General features: G+C 39.0%; 1 protein-coding gene across 2 annotated transcripts in view; it reads right to left on the bottom strand.

The window, feature by feature from the left end:
- aff2 (AF4/FMR2 family, member 2) overlaps window positions 1–21,093 on the bottom strand; it is a 169,347-nt gene that overhangs the window by 58,009 nt on the left and 90,245 nt on the right. For both annotated transcript variants that reach the window (XM_067598612.1, XM_067598613.1), the window contains exons 5-8: window positions 16,309–16,353; window positions 8,758–8,844; window positions 6,017–6,053; window positions 3,742–3,802 (exon numbers count right to left, since the gene is read on the bottom strand). In XM_067598612.1, coding sequence (XP_067454713.1) covers window positions 3,742–3,802; window positions 6,017–6,053; window positions 8,758–8,844; window positions 16,309–16,353 — 230 coding nt within the window. The remainder of the gene's footprint in view (window positions 1–3,741; window positions 3,803–6,016; window positions 6,054–8,757; window positions 8,845–16,308; window positions 16,354–21,093) is intronic.

Below are 21,093 nucleotides of genomic sequence, written 5' to 3'. Positions count from 1 at the left end.
CCATGACATGCAGAGCTTAGAAAGCAGGCCGTCACATTTCTACAAGGTGCAGATGCTCTTAAATTGCCTTTATAAAATGGGATCTTTTTTATTTCTGCTTGTAAAGCAGAGCTCCATTACTTGCAGAAGTTTGTTTGAGAGGATGTTAATATTTTTTAAAAGCCAAATCAAAGCTAAGCTCAGCTAATGACTTATTACTCCACTGTAGAGAATTTTAGATGCACACAAACTCATACATAAATCTGTCTCTCAGTTGGCTAGCTTTCATGACAAACTCATGCTGAACAACTTTCCTGCCAGTGTGTGTGTATCCTTGTCCACAATCAAGACTCATTTAAATCTGCTTAGAGTTTAATTGTGCCCATTCCCGCATTCTTTCCTGATGTGCTTAACATGCTCTAAAGTATCCTCATTTTTCATCTTCAGGGTTAAGCACTCACTGCACTTTCTATTGAAGACATACGAGTTTCTGTAGGTGGTCATAGCGTCTATCACTGCTCATGCAAACTGCCCAGCTCCTTCTCTGCTTATTCCAAACAATACTTCGCCTTGCTGTGTACAACAGAGTGTTTCTGAGAATACAGGCACCACACAAATGCAAATGCTTAAAGGAACTGGATAGAGGTTGGATGCTACTACTGCTACTCACTGGCTATTCTCACTCACGCTATGCTTTATTATCATCACGGATGAAGATGATTTTTATATTGTAAAAAAGAAAAAATTATCCTTAGTTACACCTGAATGAATGACAATATGAAAATGTACATAGTCCATCAGATGTGTTAATTGAGTAATTGATTCACTGATTTATGTAATTAACTTAAAGATGCCTGATTTTAAAGCTGCTGTTTTGTGTATGGATTATATGGCATGGTGTGATGTGAAAGATACCACTTGTAGTGACAAACCTACAAATAATTATCATCCAACGCTGCAGTTCTTCTTAGCACTACACAGCGTTTTAGCATTTTTCAGCTCATTGTTTCGGTTTTACAGCCCCCAATTTTACCATTTCGTTTAGTCTCGCTGCTCTCATCAACCTCATCTCAAAACAATTGTAAATAGGCAACTGTTTGCTAACATATTCACCATATCAACTTTTCAAGTCAATCATGAGTTTACAGCTTGTTGTGCTGTCCCTGTGGCCAAAAAATGGGGTTAGTAATACAATACAAAACAGTACTTTGACTTCCAATCCACAGTTTTCTTTTGAACTGTTATCTCTTCCTTGGTACAGTCACAAGTCATTAGAGTTGGCTTCAGTATATGCTTTAAAAGTATTTCTTACACAACACAGGGAACTTAACCCATAACCCTGGCAGTTTTAGTCTATTGCTTTATCTTTAGTGTTAAACCAGGCCCTGTTTCTAAAGTGTTTCTACACAGTGTGATAATATCTGCAGCTACAGTCTGACCAACATGTGAACTAAGTCCAGTGCTACTATTGAGACACCTCAGTGATAATAAAAGGAAGAACTCAGGAGTTCTCTGGGTTTCTGCTCCTACAAGCAGGTCAGACAAACACACTGCAGAGTGAGCACACTCAAAAGCTGGCTTCACTGGAAGATAATACTTACTCACTTCTTCCGCTCTGTTACATACATGCTGTTGTCTGAACATCATGCGATTGGATTAGAGCATAATGAATCTCCTCAAGCAGGAAGGTACAGTGCAGTATGCTCTCTATTCTCTAAATTTAAATGCCACAAATTCTCACTTTTCTTCCTAATGCACCATTACAGAGTCTATCTGAGAGGGATTACTGTTGGATGAGTTTTCTGTAATGCTCTGACATTGTAAACATTCAGCAAAGAATATAGCAATTAGCCTCAACAGCACAATTACTCTTGAATAAGACGAGGTAGTCCTATTCATTATCCTGAGTATTTTACGCCGTTGAGCATCACAGTAAAAAAGAATAGGCTAATAGCTGCAGTAAACCAGGCGTTGTTTTTAACCAATAACAATTATTTCACCCCAATAAAAAAAGCAGCGTTTATGCTTGAATACAAGATGGGAAAAATTACACCTCAGGGCATACAATAGTAATCAAAAGAAATAGGCTTATCGGCTTTGGAAGCAAAATACTGTAATAAGCCACTACAGCTCCAGCAGACATCATCCTAATGGAGATATAATTAACTATTTAACTACATACCCAAAGGAAGAGTTTACATGCTGACCTGGAACTTTAATTCAACCATCAAGCTGAATTACTGCTAACTAAAGATTGCCTTGACTTTTTCTTAACTTGCAGGATTTTTGCATCATCTTTTGGTCAAGTCTTTCATTTTCAAAAGCTTGTTTTTGACACCGTGCTTGCCACATTTTCTTCCCTTGTTTTAATTAGCTTTCATCAAATGTATAAATAATGCTGGTAACACAGGAGGTGTCACATTGAACACATTTTTAAGAGACAATATGAACAGAGCAGAAATGCTCTTCTCCAAATGCAGAAAGAAATGCACTTGAGAAATCCTGAAATCCTATAACGTTAATTCAAAATGCATAACTGACAGTTCACTAAACCCTGCCAACCTAAGCAGCTGCTAGTAGGCCTGTCAAACTTTCCATTCTTGCACAACATGTATGAAGTTGACAGTGGTGGATTTACCAATCAAAGTTTTTAATAATCTTTGAAACAAAGGGTCCTTGACTCAGATAGAGGGAGATAAAAAACAGGGTTCTTGTTTCAGACAATTTTGCAGGCTGAAAAGACAAATTTTATCAGTTGTACCTAGCTAGCTAATAAGCTAAAGAGCTAGTTAGCTAAAAAGTTAACATTACTGCCTCCTGCTGACTTTGCAATGTTTCCTGCTGACTCAGTCCAAAATGACAAACTTGTAAAAGGTTCTTAAATATGTACTTGAGAGCTACATACATGATATTGTGCTTATAGACTGAAGCTAGCTGCATATATACATATAGAAGACATGGAGATAAAGAAACAGGCTTCTTGTATTGCAGTATACAGCTAGTTAGTTATATGTATGAAAAGGAGAAATGTAAGATCATTGTTTATTGATGTACATTACTACTGTAGGTGGTAAGCTAGGTAGCAGGACATGCTAAGGTTTGCACTCACATTAGAGCAGATAAATACATAGTTTAATCCATCCCTTACACTATTGCTCTTGTGTTTTTGATTTTAGAAAGGCCGAAGAAAAGACACCACCCTCCAAACTATATCCAAACAATAGAGTATCTCTCTTACTACAGCCCCATGAACGCCGCTCCAACATGTGGACAAATCCAAAGTTTGACAGGCTCGCCATGCTTAGTTACAGTTGCAGAGCTATGATTGGACAGTTGCTGTTTGGTGGAGAGGTTTAGCAAACGGTCAATTTGTAAAACAAAATCATTAGGCTTGTTATGGTCAAACACAGAATAAGTCAGTGTTGCGAGGTGCATTCACAAGCCAAGATTTCTGCCTTTCCAATCTCCCCGTGCCATGAATCCTGCTGTACAGCTCTGTGAGTGAAGTGGAGTGGGCTGCAGCCAGAGATGTTGCAATACGCTCCTGGCTCACGTTAAATTAATGTAGCTGCACTTTCCCGCTCTGATCCACACAATCTTTTTTCCTCCTACCAGCAGTGAATTTCATCCAAGAGTCAAGCTTAATTTTACCTTGAGGCTAACGCAGCAGCAGCAGCCGGTCAGAGATTCTCTGTTTGTGTGTGTGTGTGTGTGTATATGTGTGTGTGTGTGTGTGTGTGTCAGAGAGACAGAGATACTCACGACTTCTGCGGTGCAGTTGGTGGTTTAGCAGCAGGCTTGTTAGCTGACACAGTACATCGCTCTGCAACACAACAGAGGACATTTAAACATGACTGTTTTGAATGTGTGTGTATGTGTGTTGATTAGTGTTTGACAAGGAGCCAGACTCATATCACTGTAGATGCTTATTACTATCGTCACACTCGAAAACATGTCACTCCTCTCTAGTGCTATTAAATTAGTGTGTGTGTGCTTGCTTTGCTTTGGTATCAGGATTTTGGATAAAAAAACAAAGCAAATTTCAGTTTACAATAAAATTCAAAGTGAAATGTACTGCCTGACTATAACATGAGGTGACGATTTTGTTTCCAAGACAAATATACAGATATTCAAATATTTTTTCCCTCCACTTCAGAACAGAACACTTTTCAGTCTGTTATATTATTCTGGTTCTTCTTTTAAAGCCAGAGAGAAAAACCTGCCAGCGGGGAAATATTTGAGCTTTATATACATCACAAACATCTCACAACACTACAAGATGATGATCAACAGTAGAGCAACATCTTCAGAGGAGGTTTTGATGATCTGACAGTAACACTGGTAGTCACAAATATGTACTGAATGCTCTATATATAGGGAGATACGATGACATATACCATGAGAGGATAGAAATTTGTCAACCTTTAGATATAGAGAGTGTGTGTAATCCTGTACATACTGCAAATAAGCATTTTTGCATCTGTGTAGTGAATTATCTTAATTTGCCAGGTATTTAAAGGGGCACTTCATGAACTTTACACATGAAGATCAGTTTACTGTCAATGGGGAGAAATACTCAACCTGTGAAAACAGTCGTATTATGTCTTCAGTGGCTCTGAACGAGCTTTGTCATGTCTGAGAAAATGACCCTGATGATGTCATCTGTGGTTATTTGGATTTATAACAGAAAGCGTATGTTATAAATCTGGGCTGAGTGGCTTTTTACCAACCAAGGAGGGTCTAACAGTTAGAAGTTATGGATTCAAACACTAGATGACTCAAGAGTGAAACGTCGCCCAGCGGTGCAATCTGGAAAATTGAGAAAAGTTCAACTTTATGGAGATGTCCTCTGGCACACCGGAGTGTCAATCTGAAGACAATCAATCACGCTCATTTTGATTCACTGAGGTAATGGAAGCACATGGTTCTCTACTCCAACTCAACTACATAAAAGTACTTAGTCCAAAATTGAATCAGTAAAACAATGCATTGAAACACAGCTCAGTAAAGTGACTACTTTGCTGTGTGCTGGTACAGTGGCAACGTGAGACAAAAAACCCCCCAAAAAACTGCCCAGTTGGAGATGACTATGTAAATTACATGTTCAATGCTAAACCTGCCTGCTTGTTTAAGCTTGTGTGAACAGGGGGTAACATTCTTGATATATTGGCCTCTGCTACATTTGACCATTTTTCACAAATCTCCAAACTTTATGTAAGTGCAATACCAACTATAAAAACCATAGTTTGTTAAATGATGTAATCAGACTGCGCCAAAGGCTTAATTTGATCAACACAGGTGTGTGCATGGGTCCATTTGGTATTGAAAATAAAGAAAGGAAAAGGAAAAGGACATGTTATTAAACTACTGACTGCAGGTTAATTTTGTTCTGATACTGATACTGATACTGATGCGGCCATTTGTATCGAATAGACTGCACACAAACCATTCCAAGCCTTTTTGAGCATTCATTAGTATTTCGCCAGTTGTAGAACATGTGGTTTTTTTGTGCCAAGTAGGTAGATGTAACTAACGAGACAGCATGTTGTAAAGTTTGTTCCAATGTGTTGTTTGGACTTAACTGTTTCTCATTGAATTTTCAGAAAATCTACTATGTCATGATAAATATATTGATATTGTTGTGTAAAATCACATGTACTATGATGGAAGACTTTATCCATATCGACAGCTTCTGATAAACGGTCTGTACTCCACTCACGTCTTCAGTGTGAGCTTGGTAATACATGATCTAAATGTGCAATTGTCCACAAATTCTTGTTGTTTTTGATAATCAAAAACATGGAGTCCACAATCAATCGGACCAACAGCTGCGTGTGTAAAATCATGTTTGTGTGATTACTTGCTCAGATGAACACAAAGATAAAAGCAGAGGTTTTCTGACTATTTGTTCATTTGAAATTCATTTGAAATTCATTTGAACATCAGCTGCTTTCTTGTGGGTGGTACTGCCTTTCTGGCCTCACCAGTGTTAATTACCCGAGAGCTTGCATGTGAGTGTTGATGCTGGGAAACTTACTCTGGGTGTTGTAGCCTGAGGTCACATGCTGTGGCTCCTAGAGAGAGAGAGAGGGGGAGAGAGAAAGCGAGAGCGAGATGTGTTGAATGAATAAACCAACAGATGTCATTATTGATTTCACAGCAGTACAACGATGCCATTACACAGAATTCAGATCTTCTCATCTCCCCGCGTAGACGCTCCACCTCATTCTTAAAACTCACTGGCAGGATTAGTGTGAAGCTGGGGGCTGAAAGCACCGCAGCACTCTTTCCTAATTCATTAACTAGCGGGTCAGATTCACTGCCTGTGTGTTTACATTACTTTTTCATTTGACACACCACCAATAAGGTGTTTTGCATATTAAAGTTGATTTATGAAAGTACTCCGCAGCGTAAAAAATACCACCTGCTGTTTCAATCAGAATATTACTACAATTTCTAAGATAAATGTTGAATATAACATTTATGTGACACACATTCTCACATTACAAGGTGTCATAAAGCATTTTTTGTCGGAGCAGATGAAACTTTTCCACCATCTCTCTACTAAACCGGCAGTTCTTGAGTCCCTGCTTTTATTACAGTTGCTTACTGTATCATGCCGATGAACTTCACTTTTCAGAGATCACGTGTCCATCAAACCGAATGGCTGGTAATACAATGTCATTGCCATGAATTTATCTTGATGAAGTTTGACTTTCTGTAAGTGACATTCTTTCTTTGTGTGTTTAGCCATGGTTGTTCGTGTTCATGATTAATACCTACTTACTCTTCTGTTTGCTGGGAAATCATTTGTTGCATGCCATGGGTCTTTTCTCAGGAAGCATACCAAGTGTTTAATACAGAAAATGGAAACACACGCTTTCATGAACTCGAAGTAGGTTGATAATGTTTTTTTGTAATGATACAGAGGAGGCAAACAAACATTGGTACAACTTTGTGTGGGCCTAGTCACACGAGCATTTACAATGGTGAAATATTGCCTCAAAAACAATTTGTTCCAATGCAATCACAGCTATCAGTGGATTTGTATAAATAAATCTAAGCAAATGTTTTGCTTTAATTTTGGTAAACTTTGGCGTGCGTATTTGCTGTTGACCAATAGCAATCCATCTTGACAGTACTGACCTTTGAGAGAACACCGGAGTTCAAACTGGAGGAAGCCACCATAGTTTATTAGCTGTGTTACACCAGTCACCTTTATTTAACCCTCCTCTGTCAGCTCCACAAAAGAGTAATGACAATTATTCCACAGGAGTCAATGGTACAGCTACCTTTTTTGAATATACTGTGAACATATGGTCCTGCTAGCTAACTGTCAGTTAGCAAACTTGTTAGCTTGGGGAGTTTTTTTTCTCTCATTAATAAAACTTATTATTGAATGAAATGAGGTATAAAATGCCACAAATGAATGAACAAAATGCCAGAGAGGAGTAAATGATGCACTACAAAGAAAATATAAAAATGCCTGGAGAGCATGACTAACTAGCGCTAGCATGTTCACGTTGGTTAGCATGTTTGTTGTTAGCTCAACAGCTAGTTCATCAACAGCCTAGCATATTTTGTGAAGGATGGATGAATTTCACTGTGCCACTTTCTGGTCTGCCTTATAAAAGGTTTGTTTTTAAGTTGTAACTAATGCTTTATTAATGATCAGTAAATCATTTTCACTGGCTTTACTTGCATTTGCTTTATAGATCACTTAAACCATTCATTAGAACAATGTTTGCATTGCCAGATTATGAGAAATCCCTCTGGCTGTTGAATCATTAATAGTAAAGTCATTAACAAGTGTATACATTTGTAATAAACCATCAGATCTGCAGTTATTAATGTTAATAAGTCATTAATAATAAGAGAAATGTGTTCCTTACTATGCAATGTGTAGTTTTTACAATACAATTTAAATAGTTAAATGTTAATAAGTTATTAATAAATGGATTATGGAGCAGTCTATAGTACCTAAAGAACCAAAAAGACAAAAATCTACACAAAAAGTGTCCTGATGGAAAAGAGGAGATTTTTCACAACTTAGCACCCAAAAGTTTTTCTTAATAATGTCTTATAACTGATCTATAAGGAATTAGTAAATTCATTATTAATCATTAATAAAGTCATTATTTAAAACTTTAAAGCATTTATAAAATGTGCCTAGATAGAAAGTGGTACCCAATCATTTAGTTTTGGGTACTAAAGTTAAAGGTTGTTAGTCTTGGTTCCCAATGATGGTACAAATGATGGTACAAATGATGGTACAAATGATGAGTACAGCTGCTGACAAAAAGTGTCTTTCTTCAACAGGATGTCCACCTCCACACAGCTCTGGACAATCATTAGTGGAGTGAATTAAACATGCAATACTTAATTAAAATTGTAATTTCATTTGCTGTCACTTGCGCCACTGAGCAGAATAAAGCAGCAGTAATCTGATTCTATCACAGCTGCAGTGAATTTATGAATCAGATCTAATTAGCAGACTCAAGATTTCCAGTGACAGAAAGCAGTCACTACCAATAAGTGTAGGAGTTTAAGTGACGGTTTCTGAACTGTGTCACATCTTTTTCTACCACTCACTGACTCTTGCACAAATAGATGAAAAGGATAGATCACTACTAGAGAACATGATGACAACATTTAAGACAGCATGTACTTTACCAGACGTGTAATCAAAAATACATTTGCTCCATTGAGCCTTAATGTGACTGGATTCTCAGCTGTTACTTTGGTGAAGTAAAGGTGAGAAAAATTAGCCATACTAACCTTGTTTGGGATGGGGAACTTGGTCTGATCAGCCTTTCCAGGAGTGTGTATGGCTGTGAGAGGAGGAGGCCAGGAATGGGTCATCTCCTAAATACACACACACATATGACAATAATACAAATAATTAATAATACATTCATATTCACGTCACAGTTTTGGCATGAGCCCAAGCTAAAAAAGTGTATAGCTCACAATCTGTGCAAGTTTGTCCTCATGTTGAAACTACCTAGTGAATAACAATGATGACTTAAGTTGAGCAAATTTGAGAAAAGAGATTGCTTATACAACAACTTTGATGCAGAGGACTGGAGTCAGCATTCAATCAAGGTTGTGCTGAACCGTCCCCATCAGACTGGACTTTAAAATAACTTATAGTATACACTGAGAGGTGCACTGGGAGTTGGTGGCACACCAGGGATCAGTGAACTAAGCGTGAACTAAGTGCAGAGTTGTTGAATTACCATAATAAAAGCTGACTCCAGTTGGTTGCATTAGAGCTAAGCGGCGGTACAGCAGCAACATCCCGTTTCAATTATTCTAATCACACAGTCTTCTCAGTTGAATTCCAGTCTCAATATGTAGGAGCTTCAATTAGTTAACAAGATAAACATGTGGTGTTTGTGTGTGTGTTCCACAGCTATATAATCTATGAGGTATTGGCTGTTTGTACTGCACATTCTGAAAAATCTGCTCACAAAGCAAAGTGAGGCCACCAGCTAATTGCTCATACAAACACATACTCAGTTTTTTCTGTCACACGCAAACACACACACACACACACACACACACACACACACACACATTGTCCTAGGTCACTTTTGGAGACATTACATAGACTTGCATTCATTTCCTGGAGACTTGCCCTAACCCTAACCATAACCCTAACCCTAACCATAACCACTGACCCAAAAATCAGCTTTTTCCCAAATGGGGACACAGCTTTTATCCCCAATTGGACAAGCTGTCCCCAATTAACAGGTCTTTAGTCTGAAATTTGTCCCCAAAGGTAGCCTATGACAGACCCACACACACACACAAACTCCAACACCCTTGGTCACTGTCTTCACTATAGTCAAGTCAAATTCTTTGTCATTGTTACTAAAATTCTGATATCTTATTTACCTACAACAAAATTCCAACAAACAGCAATATTAGCAGGCTCGGGGAGTAACGGAATACATGGAATGACGTTACATAATTAGGATACCGAAAAAGGTAACTGTATTTCGTTAAAGTTACAGAAAAAAAAGAGAGATTACGGGTACATTTAGTGAAAATGGGGATACTACCATGCACTGTAAAAGTCCCAAACGTAAGCACTAATTCACAATGGTGTGAGTAGAGTATGATACCACATGGTGCGTGCAGGTGCACACAGCGGGCACACATACACACACTTCGTACACAGTGAACTTATGTTGGGAGAGTAGGCAGGGACAGTCATTATGCATTGTGGCAGTCCCAAAAATTTGTAAAAATAAGTTAAAAGAGAGCTTGAGTATATGACAGCTTGTACCGCACATAACGGCTCTCCACCGAGATGACTGTGTGCGTGTAACGTGCCCAGAGCTGACAGTGTGTCACTGGTTGCCAGGCATGTTTAATACTAAATGAGTTAGAGAAAACTCAGATGTATCACATAGATAGAACCAAATAAAGGGACACGGTGAAGCCCATGATGCTGATGCACATATGTCTGCCACTGCCATTCCTCTGAGAAGAGCTGTGGAGGAGGACAAAGCTCTTGTAGAGTGGACACGAATACCCGGCAGGGGGTCTTCCCCCGCTGTGACATACAGTATGCCTGTGTGACAGCTTCACACAGCCAGTGGGCCAGTGCTTTCCCTGAGAATGTTCTCTGTAATGCACATCATGTGTTGTGCACTTTCATTGTAGGTCTATAGGCTACTGCCTGAATTGGCTAAATGAAAAGCAAGTTTTTCTTTAAAATACACAGAGGAAACATTTTTGATGCTAAAAATCTTGGTTTCCCTATTTTCTTGTCTAAGGTTACATTGTTCTGTTGTCTTACAGAATACACTTAAGTAAAAGTCATCTTACTGATATTTCTTTCTTTTCTCTTGACTTTATCTGCATATTTGGTATTGAGGTAATCTAAAAGTAACAGAAAGTAATCAAGTTCTGTTACTTTAATATTGTGATACTTGGATTATGTTTTTAACAGGTAATTAGTAACTGTATCAGAATACATTTTTAAAGTACCTGTCCCAACCCTGAATATTAGTCATTAGTGCGTCATTTAATAAATTACACACACACACATACTTTCTCCCTTACACAACTGCCACATAGCAGGTCACCAGGTCAAAGGGCTGGAAAGGTCACTCACATCACAATTTCCCATCATGCGTCTCTTCACCCCCTCTGGAGTGGATGACTCATAGTCATCAGATGACTCATGTTTTGGTGTGTGGGTGAGTGTGTATATGAGCTGTGTAGCTCAACATTGTAGAAGACTCCTGAGTAAGACTCTAGTCTACGTGTGTGTGTTTTCCCTCTCTGCAATGGTAAAGTACTTGCCTTGACGACATACGGTGCGTTGCTAGGCAACACTTCTTTGACATCATCACATCCCTCTTAGAAGAGTTCCTGTGTTTTGACAGACGGCACTCCTGATGGACTGTGTGTATCTGTGTATATATTTAAATATATATGTGTGTTACTACTATCTTTAAGCATTGGGTCTATTTTTGTGGGAGCAGCTTACATCTCTGAGGGGGAAAATTTACTTGTTTGTATAAAAATGTATTCAGAAGTGCTAACTTAAGTGCAGCTGGACTTGGTTTAGGTCCTGTTTACACCTGGCATTAACATGTGTCTCCCTGCTCTATATGTAAATAAACACGTACATCATTTCCGTTTGCGAAGACCAAATTGTTTTTAACCATTTAACCGGCGGGAGGACTGGGGCTCCGCTCTGTCCACTCTGTCCAAAGCTGTGTTCAACTTGTTTGATAACAGGATAAACAAATATGTGTGCCCCTTCACAAAAATCAAATATATATATAACAAATAAAGAGTTATAAGCAGCAATCTACCTGCAGCTGTGTCTCCCCATTGAAAGATGCTGTGCGCTTTTACGCTTGAGGCACAGCAGCGTAACTCCATTGATTATTTAAATCTCCCCACACACAGACAGGATAGGTCAGGATCTGATGTTAATTAATGTTCTGTGTTCTTACACACATCCAATAGATCAGCTGTTACACACACAGTCCAGGTTCATACTGTTTGGAGTAAAGCAGCCGTCCTCCTGATAAATCCTGAGCTCTTCATGTCCAGCAGCACAGCGAAACTAAAAACTGTAGTTATCAACTTCACAGGACAGAGGAAACTATCCAGGGGACACAGAATTAAACGTTTAAATATATTTTTTAGATGGACAAGCGAAGAACAAGTTATTTTCTGGTTTTGGTTTAATTTCTATTCAAATTGCCCATTTGAAGACAAAAACGGGTTAGGGGAACAGGAAAAAACGAAAGAAGTGGATTTGTTTTTTTAAATCACATGCATTTCTTTATCCTGCTATCAAACAAGTTGAACACAGCTTTGGACGGAGGGTTGAGTAGTCGGTCCTTCAGTGTGGCTGAGGACACATTGCGTTCACATTGCTAAAAGAATGTGGCCACATGCAGCCCAGACCAGCCCCCGATATGGTCTGAGCGATCAGAGCTCAATGTGTCCTCAATGTGTCTTGGGTGCGTTCACACCTATACTTAGAGCTGCTGTCCACTTGTGATCGGATCACCCAAGATGTATTTTAATGCCAGGTGTAAACAGGGCCTTAAATTATTGAATTCTTCACGTTGCTCCGCTCATCCAAAAGGTTTCTTCAGTTCTCATTGACTCAAGAGGAGTCCCAGACATTTAGGGGTCATTTACACCTTGGGAGTCTTTTAGGTGACATCTTGGCTGTTAGTCCACCTGGATGTGAGAGTTGTTAAGAGTCACATGAGTCCAGGTGTGAATATGTGTTAAACTGCCTTGTAAGGGATGTCAGGACCACATTGTAAGTGGCTGATAAGAGGTGTTGTACACCACCTCCTCTGTTAAGTGATGGTCGTTCCAGTTTGACATAGGCAGCCTCCTTCACTCTTCTTTCAGGATGTTTTCAAACCAAATAGTTTGTTTGCTCTGGTCCACTACATCGCTTTGCTTATGTTTGGGGTCTGTGGTCTTTAGGGCAGACTGTGTGTTGCTGAGCTTGAAAAACACAAATGCTGTGTTTGTTAAAGATCCTCCTGAGTTTCTCAGATACTCCAGCCATGTATGGAATGACAGTGTTGTTGCATTTGTTCTTTTCATTTCCGCCTGTCATTGTGGTGGCGTAAACAGATCTGGTTGCTGTTTTGATGAAGGCCCAGATGGATGGTCAAATAGCTTCAGAAACTCCCACACGTTTCCAATGTCTGATTGGGAAGGCTGTGTCTGACAATTTCTGGAACTTTCTGTAACCAACAATCTGACATTCACACTCACTTTTCATGCCATGATTGGTCAGGCGTGCAGAGGTGGGAAAGGAGCCAGGGTCTGAACTTCTCTCAAGCTCTCTTTTTTCTTTCTTGACACAACTATTTCTTTAGTTGCAACACTCTGAATACCTTCCCGGAGAGACAGTCTGAAAATGTGCAGCATTATCCCTTGCATGTATCGCGTCTTCCCTCTCTATGATGGTCGCTTTTCACTTCACCTTCGAATGGGGCCGTTTGGAACAATTATAAACACATTTGATTTCAGACGAGGTTGGATAACATGTCATATAAGTATAATGTGGTCCTGAAATCCCTTCCTAGGAAGTCTCACTGCCATTCACACCTGGACGCATGTGACTCTAATGGCTCTCACATGACAGCCAGGTGGACTAAAGACCCACATGTGACATCAGTGACTCCAAAGGTGTTAATGACCCTATGGAGGTTAAATGCTAGGGACTCCCCACCAAACTGAGGAAGCCTTTTGGATGAGAGGCAAAACTCTGATGGAATTGTGACTGAGCCACGGCACAACTGGAATGTGGTGCATCCTGTGGACATCAGGGGTAATGTGGGAAAAAATGGATCTGTGGATCTAACATATCTGAGGTCATTATATATTTAGCTTTTTCTTGGTGCTGCTGTTTTTAGGCATTATTAACAAGGATTGCCATCAGTAAGAGAAAATCTCACAAAATCATTAAATAAAATGTAATGAGATTTGCAAAGACATGACATAGTCTAAGATATTTTCTAAGAGAAGTCTAAAGGCTAAGGAGTAAAGACTTTTACACCTTACAGTAGTTTAAATACTAATTTCTGATTGGCTGGAGGGTGTGTTAAAATACTTAATAAAAGCTCAAATATAGTTACGTTAACAGTTTGTTTTTCAAAATCACTGTGCAAAGTTAATGAAACAGTAGGTAGCCATAACAGCAATAATACAATGACCACGAGTAAACCTTAAACATTTAAAGGTTTGCTTTACTCAAATGACAAAAAACCAAAACCAAGAGAGAAACAAAAATTATTATTTTCTGATTTACCTCTACTATCTATGTAGATAGTTTTGGTTGTCGTGTGTCCAGGCTTTGAGAAAACTGTCTCTTACATTTCTGTTTGACACCCCAGTAAAATGGATGTAAATGGAACTTAATTTGTGATGCTCACAGCATTGAAAAATGACATTTAAAAATTTAAAAGCATTGTATCTTTCCTGTCCTGGTTACTAAGAATAATCCACAGACCTCGATGTAAATTGTCTACAACAAGGCCTGTGATCACCCAGAGTAACTGGGACACTTCAGTGCTGTCTCTGGTGTTGTGTGAAAACCATTCACCTTTACTGTATCAGGCTGCAGGCAGAAGTCTCAAAAGCCCCTTTTAAACATGCAATACAACCCTGAAAATTTCCGGACATTACCCATAGGAGCTGTATGTGTGAACGCAAATGTCCGAAGCAGTTGGACCAGACATTAACCAGACTTTAGCCTGCCAGTGCCCAAAGTCTGTGTAATGTCCGATTGAGCCCATGTATCAATACAGCAGTGGATTCTCCGGAGAATTCACAGCGAGCGAGTGGGCTACAACCACAGACTGTAAAAAATATGGACGTACTGCCGTGACATCACCCATTGGTTTCTGAAGAGCGGTTTTGAAGCTCAAAGTGGGTGGCTCTGGCCACCTTGGCAGTGCCTGACTCAGCCTAACACCCGGCTAATAAACATAAAAAACAAAACTGCCTTCATGATTAGATACCACTAGAGGTAAGTCAGACACTATGTCTTTGAGCTGGTGAGCTGACCCTTTGAACAAAGAATTGTTTTTTGTCTCCTGACCTGTCAAAATGTAGAAAATAATAGACCACACGGAGGCAAAAGGGGAAGGTGTTTCACTGATTTCATCTTTGTATTTATGAATATATTTTTGTAGATTTGGATAATGCTATACATCCCATAGGCTAAAATATAAATGTATATATGGGAGTCAGAGAGATGGCTTCTTTTATCACATCAGAGGGTGGTCCAAACACTGTAAGAAAATTAGACTAGTCTTTTGAAGCTTTGAAGTCAGTTTGAGCAGCTCTCCCTCTGTACACAATATCTCTGATACACACTGTTACCTATAATTGTGAAAACATCCAAAACAACAATGTTTCTGTGACAACCAACTTGTAGCTGTGCCGTCACAGAAAGGGAAAAATGAGCCACAGGCCTCCGCTCCGATTCACCTCACCTCACATTTTGAACGCCCTGATCTTTCCACTTGACACGGCTAAAAACCACAGACTGAATTCAATAGCGCACCAATATTATTGACAAAGGCTTTTCATGCAGCTCACAGCACACTATCTGTCACACAGCCTGTTGGCCAGCATATTGATTTGTGAAAGGGAGAGAGAGAGAGGGGAATGACAGAGGGCAGAGAGGGATGAAGAGAGGAAGACAGACAGAGAAAGAGAGAGATAGCACTGTGAGTGATACAACAAAGGAGAAAGAGGAGATAGAGACAAATACAGCGAAGAAGACAGAGAGTGAGGAAGGAGAGAGATAACTTGACATAAAGCACTCGGAGAAGGTCCTCGTCTTTATAGCGGCAAATCTTCTGACTGGCGAGAAGATTAGTGGGAAAACATTTCTTTTTGACATCACTGTGAAGAAACACAGTAACAAAACAAAAAGACAAGAAAGGAAAAAGAGGGGGAATTGTGGAAAAAATGTGTTGCTTGATGTAATTTTGATGACATGCAGATAGGAAAAGAGTGAGATAGAAAGAGAGAGATGAAAGGAGGGCAGAGGAGAGGAGAACATTGTGGAAAAGATTTCTGCATGATGTCATTCTACAAAAACAAAAACTTGTTTAATCATTGACCAAGCCAACAGATCTCCCTCTTTCTCTCCCTCTGCCTTTCATTCCCTCTGCATCTCTTTTTCTCTCTCCCCTGTCTTTCCTTCCTAAAATCAGACTGTCTCAAAGGTCTTTGTGAGCAAACAGAAAACAGCTGATAATCAGTGCAACGTGTGTGTGTGTGTGTGTACCCATTACCCAAGCAACATACCCGCAGAATCTCTTCAACACAGCTGGAGTCGTTTGGTAGGCTGACCTGAGAAAACAAAGAAGAGACAGAGAGACTTGACTTCAATCCTATTTAAAGCACCATTACATTACATGTGAAGCAGGAACAGAGAGTTATAAGCAATGAAAAAGTGAAACAGACTCATCCACACCACAATCATAATTGACCATTTGTGAAGCCCCATTCCCCGTCTGTCAAGCTTTCCATCCTCGCACGGTACATATGCAGTTTCCAACAATACCCGTGACAGATTCACTCGAAATTCTTAGTAATTTTTTGAAACAATGGGTTCTGATTTCAGACAGAGGTAGACAAAAGCAGATTTTTCATTTCTAGCTGAAGACCATCGATTTATAGCGTGACAACTGTTGCTAGCAAATTTTACCAGCTGTAGCTAGCTAGCTCTTTAAGCTAACGTTAGCTTCATGAGTTGGTTGAAAACTCCTTCTTAGGCTTACTTTTTAAAGTTTCCAAAGAGAGCGTCATAAAAGTCCCTTTTTACGGCACTTTTTAAAGGGTTTTAAAAAAGGAATCGTAGGGTTGCCAACTCTCACACTTCTAGCGTTTGATGCACGCTTTCACCTTCAGTCTCACACTTTCACACTGCCCAAACAATTCTCACGCCAAAACACTGCGACAGCAACAGGAAAATGTATTATGGTCAAAGTCTTTCTGGCATTTGAAAACCGGCTGTTTCATCTGGGTGTTACCATGGAGCTGCATCTTAAATTACTGATTGATGCGTGATATTTATCTCTGTGTTGATTGGACAGTTGCTTAAATTCACAGCCAGGAGCCCAGAAGGTGTTCAAGCAAACCAACCACACTCCAACTAACCTGGTATGAACCAAGGTAAGTGACTAGGACAGCTATAAATCATGGATTATTTAATTAACAATCCCAGAGTGTTTGTTATAAAGACTCGCACTAGATGGGACGCTGTCGTACATTAAGGGCATTGTACCATGCTGCTGCATGCTGTGTGTGTTAATGTGTATGTGTGTGTGTAAGTAAACTTAACGGATTATCCATATATCGTATCAGGTGAGTGCCTGAGGGCACCAGCCAATTGGCTGTGTTGGGAGGCACCAATGTGAAAAAAAAAGAAAAACGTAAATAGTTTTTGTGGTCTGAAAAAGTAGATACAACATTTATAAAGCATTTGATTTAGTTGTTCTCCTTATTCATCCTTATTAATAAGTATATGAATAATAAGAATTTGAAAACAGTTGAAAATAGCCGCTGCGCGTCTTTCAGCACCACAGAGGCGTGGAGAGCAGCGAGGAGAGAGAGAAACGCTGTTTATTTCAGTAATAACAGTAGCACACTTTATTGCTGATAGACAATATCTTCAAATACTATTTTACTAAGTACACCTTCGTATTCCTGAGTGCTACTGTTCAAACATTAGTTTTATTTTCTGTTTTACAAAGACGAGAAAGAAAATCAAGTCTTTTATAAATGTTGTATCTGCTGTTTCTGACCAGGAAAATGAAAAATGTCTCTTTGTTTATGGGTTTTGAAATGAAAATCAAATCAATATTATGTTTTCATTCCTTTAATTTCTGTATCTGAAAACAACAGAACAACAAAACAAACATAATTTCTAATAGACAACGCAATGCGATACATTGTCTCTATGTGCTATTCCTTATACCTTCACATCACCTCACATGGCGCTCTATGATCATTCAGCTGTTGAAATGGTTGCTTGCCTTATTTGGTATATTTGTGTGATGATTTTTTTAGACACTACTCATGTCACTTCCCTGGGAAAGATTGGCGTATCACTTGCATGCAAAATTTGCCTTTGACATATGCACTACATGCAATTTGAAAGTCTAAAGTCATGTTATTTGTACACAGATTGACGAGATCGGGCTGGTAGAAGATATGGAAATACAAGGGAACATTACCCTTGTATTGCAGTGTAGATCTAGTTAATCCGAGTATTGTAATTATGATAAATAAGGGCAGACTGTTATTTGACTGTTAAGTGTTTAGCAAAAGTAACAATATCTTGGGTAATGTTGACCAGATTTGTTGAAGTATAAATTTCCCCAAATCCAATAACAAGTAGATGTAGCCGCTAACTAAACTCTCACAACTTCCTAGAATGGCTTCCTGACAGCGCGTGAATGAGGCTTTTTGTAATGTAACCTGTGAACATACATAACAGCAGGCTACACCTGTAGGTCATAAGCTAGTTAGCCAGGCATCCTAACAATTGTATCTTAAACATACTACGTGATCCATTCCTTACACTTTTCTCATTTGGTTTTGGAAAGGTTAAAAAATAGACACCACCGTCCAAATCTTAGATGCCAAAAACCTCAGTGCAATCACCGTTAGGAGCAGGGGTCAACTCCAAAACATTCATTTAAAGTAGTCTATTTGTTGCTCATGTTGTAAATCTATTTTTACAATTTTTACAAGGAAGAACAAGACGTGCATTTTGGGTGTCTAAGACAATGTAATATAGTAAGAATTATATTTACCCTCCTCCTATATATTTGTGTGATTTAAGAATACTGGTTTGTACATGTGGGCAGGGGAAAGTATTGGAGGAACATTTTGAAAGCTCAGTTTTAAAATTCAAAAAAGCCATAAAATGCCTGTGGTTTGGCCTGTGCTGCGTTAACCGCTGGGCCATTTCAGCTCAACAATTCATGGGACTGACTGGAGTTTCATTTAAAGAGGAAGAAAGAGGCAGTTGGAGTTAAGTCATATGGAACTACTCAGATTGAATTTAACAGTTCAATGGCTGCACACTGCAAATCTGTGTTAACATGCACCCTTGTCAATAAAGTTGTTCTTATTAAACTGATCAAAGTGATCTGGACTGACGTGGCATTACACCAGGTGACTGGCTTGTCGATTCAGAAAGGGGTGGAACTCCAACAAAAAAGGTAAAACATAAAAATACTGCAAAATATCATGGCAAACAATGAAAACTCAACCATTAAACAACAAATTTAAAACACAAGCCAAATAATGAAGTTTCTGGAGCTGCAACTCTTTGTTTTGCCAGTTCAGCCAAAGTGTGTATTGCTGTTCATGCAAACAACAGAGTAGTTCTTCTATTTATTCCAAACAAACCATTACTGCTGCTGCTGGAAACACATGAGTTTGTTAGCTAAAACCTACAAGACACAAGAATAACTATCCATTGCCGGATTATCGCTTCCAAAAAGTAATTGAAAACAAAATAAAGCAGTTCCCTGGGCTAGTTCTTGGCGTGGATCATTCCAACAAACAGGCTCATTAAAGAAGGACAAAGAGATGGAGGAACAGCTGCAGGAAGAGAGAAAGGCTGAAAGACTGAGAGCAATTCACAGTAGAACTCATGTCTGACATATTACAGCACCATAACCTCTGTCACACACCATTACTAATAGCACCAACATGAACAGAGGAACAATTTAGTAACCACGATGAGGAGGATGACATCATCTTCAGCCTTAAAGCACTGACCGTTAAAACAACAAAACAATAAAAGTGATCCGAGCTGGTGTGTGTGTGTGTGTGTGTGTGTGGTAGAATGTGGAGTAAAAACTGCTTGAGCTCACCAACGAGACATGAGTTGTGCTTCCACAATTGCATGTTACTCTACATCAGCATTAGATTAATTGGACGGTGAGTCAACAGGAAACCAGAGTGGGCGAACGAAGACGTGTGCTTTCCAACAAAACAAAGATCTGAGGCTACCTTCACCCTTAGGTTATAACAATATCAAACAGACATGCTACATTTGTATTGTGTAATAGTGAACCAACATGTGGTTCGATATTACTTGATAATGATATTCTTTCATGAACCACATGTTTCATTATTATTATACACTCAATACATGAGGTGTACTTTAATTTAGTATAATTTAAGACAGCTTCTTCAAATTTTAGTCTGATGGTAAATGTCCACAACTTCTCTGTTGTCACTCTGTTAATCCAGTTGAGAGCATGTGTGTTAGAGACAGCTAAACCAGCTGACTTCCCTTTGGGTCCCCACACACATCGATGGCATCAAATAATTTACTGATACAGATCCACCAGACTGCAAATTTTACTGGACCTAATGGATCAAATTCTGACAATACAGAGTCATTTCAGGGTATTCGTGATGCTAAGAAAAAGCTGTTTTATGGCTGTTTTTGTAATGATTGTTTAAGTCTTTTTGGTCAAGTGTTTAACATATGATCCTGCAGTACCGATTGTGGCCACCGCACCAAAATCACCTCACTGTCCAGCACTGCTCCAGGGGGTCAATGTGCACAGGCTACAAGTCTTTGTCAGTTTTTTTTTGAAAATTCCAAAGCCAAATTTTTCCCTCATTTTTCATAAAGTTAAACATTTTCTATTTCGAGTATTCCCTTTTTCTGCATCGTTGGGCTGCTCTACGTCGACTGCTATCCCACAACTCACTCACTTTGCTTCTCGTTGCACCATATTCAGTGGGTCTACAATTTAAGACTTATTTTAATTGTGGCATTTGAATCAAAAATGTTACAATAATATTATGTAATAGTCACACAGTTTGGCAAGAAATCTGTTTTATGGCACAACAACAAATTGTTTTACAGCTTAAAACAGGAAGTCGGCATTGTTCTTCCAGAAGAAAGAAGGAAAGCTTTGAATTTTTCTAATACTTAATATGTGTAGATGGTGGAAAGAAATGAAAGGAGCAATACATCTGATATGTTAATAATCTTTGGGAAAATACAAAGAAAGCTAACTTGATGACAGCCTTACTATGTGTTTTGGGTTCAAA

This window comes from Thunnus thynnus, chromosome 9 (assembly GCF_963924715.1).
Source record: "Thunnus thynnus chromosome 9, fThuThy2.1, whole genome shotgun sequence".
Lineage (NCBI taxonomy): Eukaryota > Metazoa > Chordata > Actinopteri > Scombriformes > Scombridae > Thunnus > Thunnus thynnus.
Note: the sequence above shows the minus strand (reverse complement) of the source record. Positions and strands in the feature narration are given on the sequence as shown.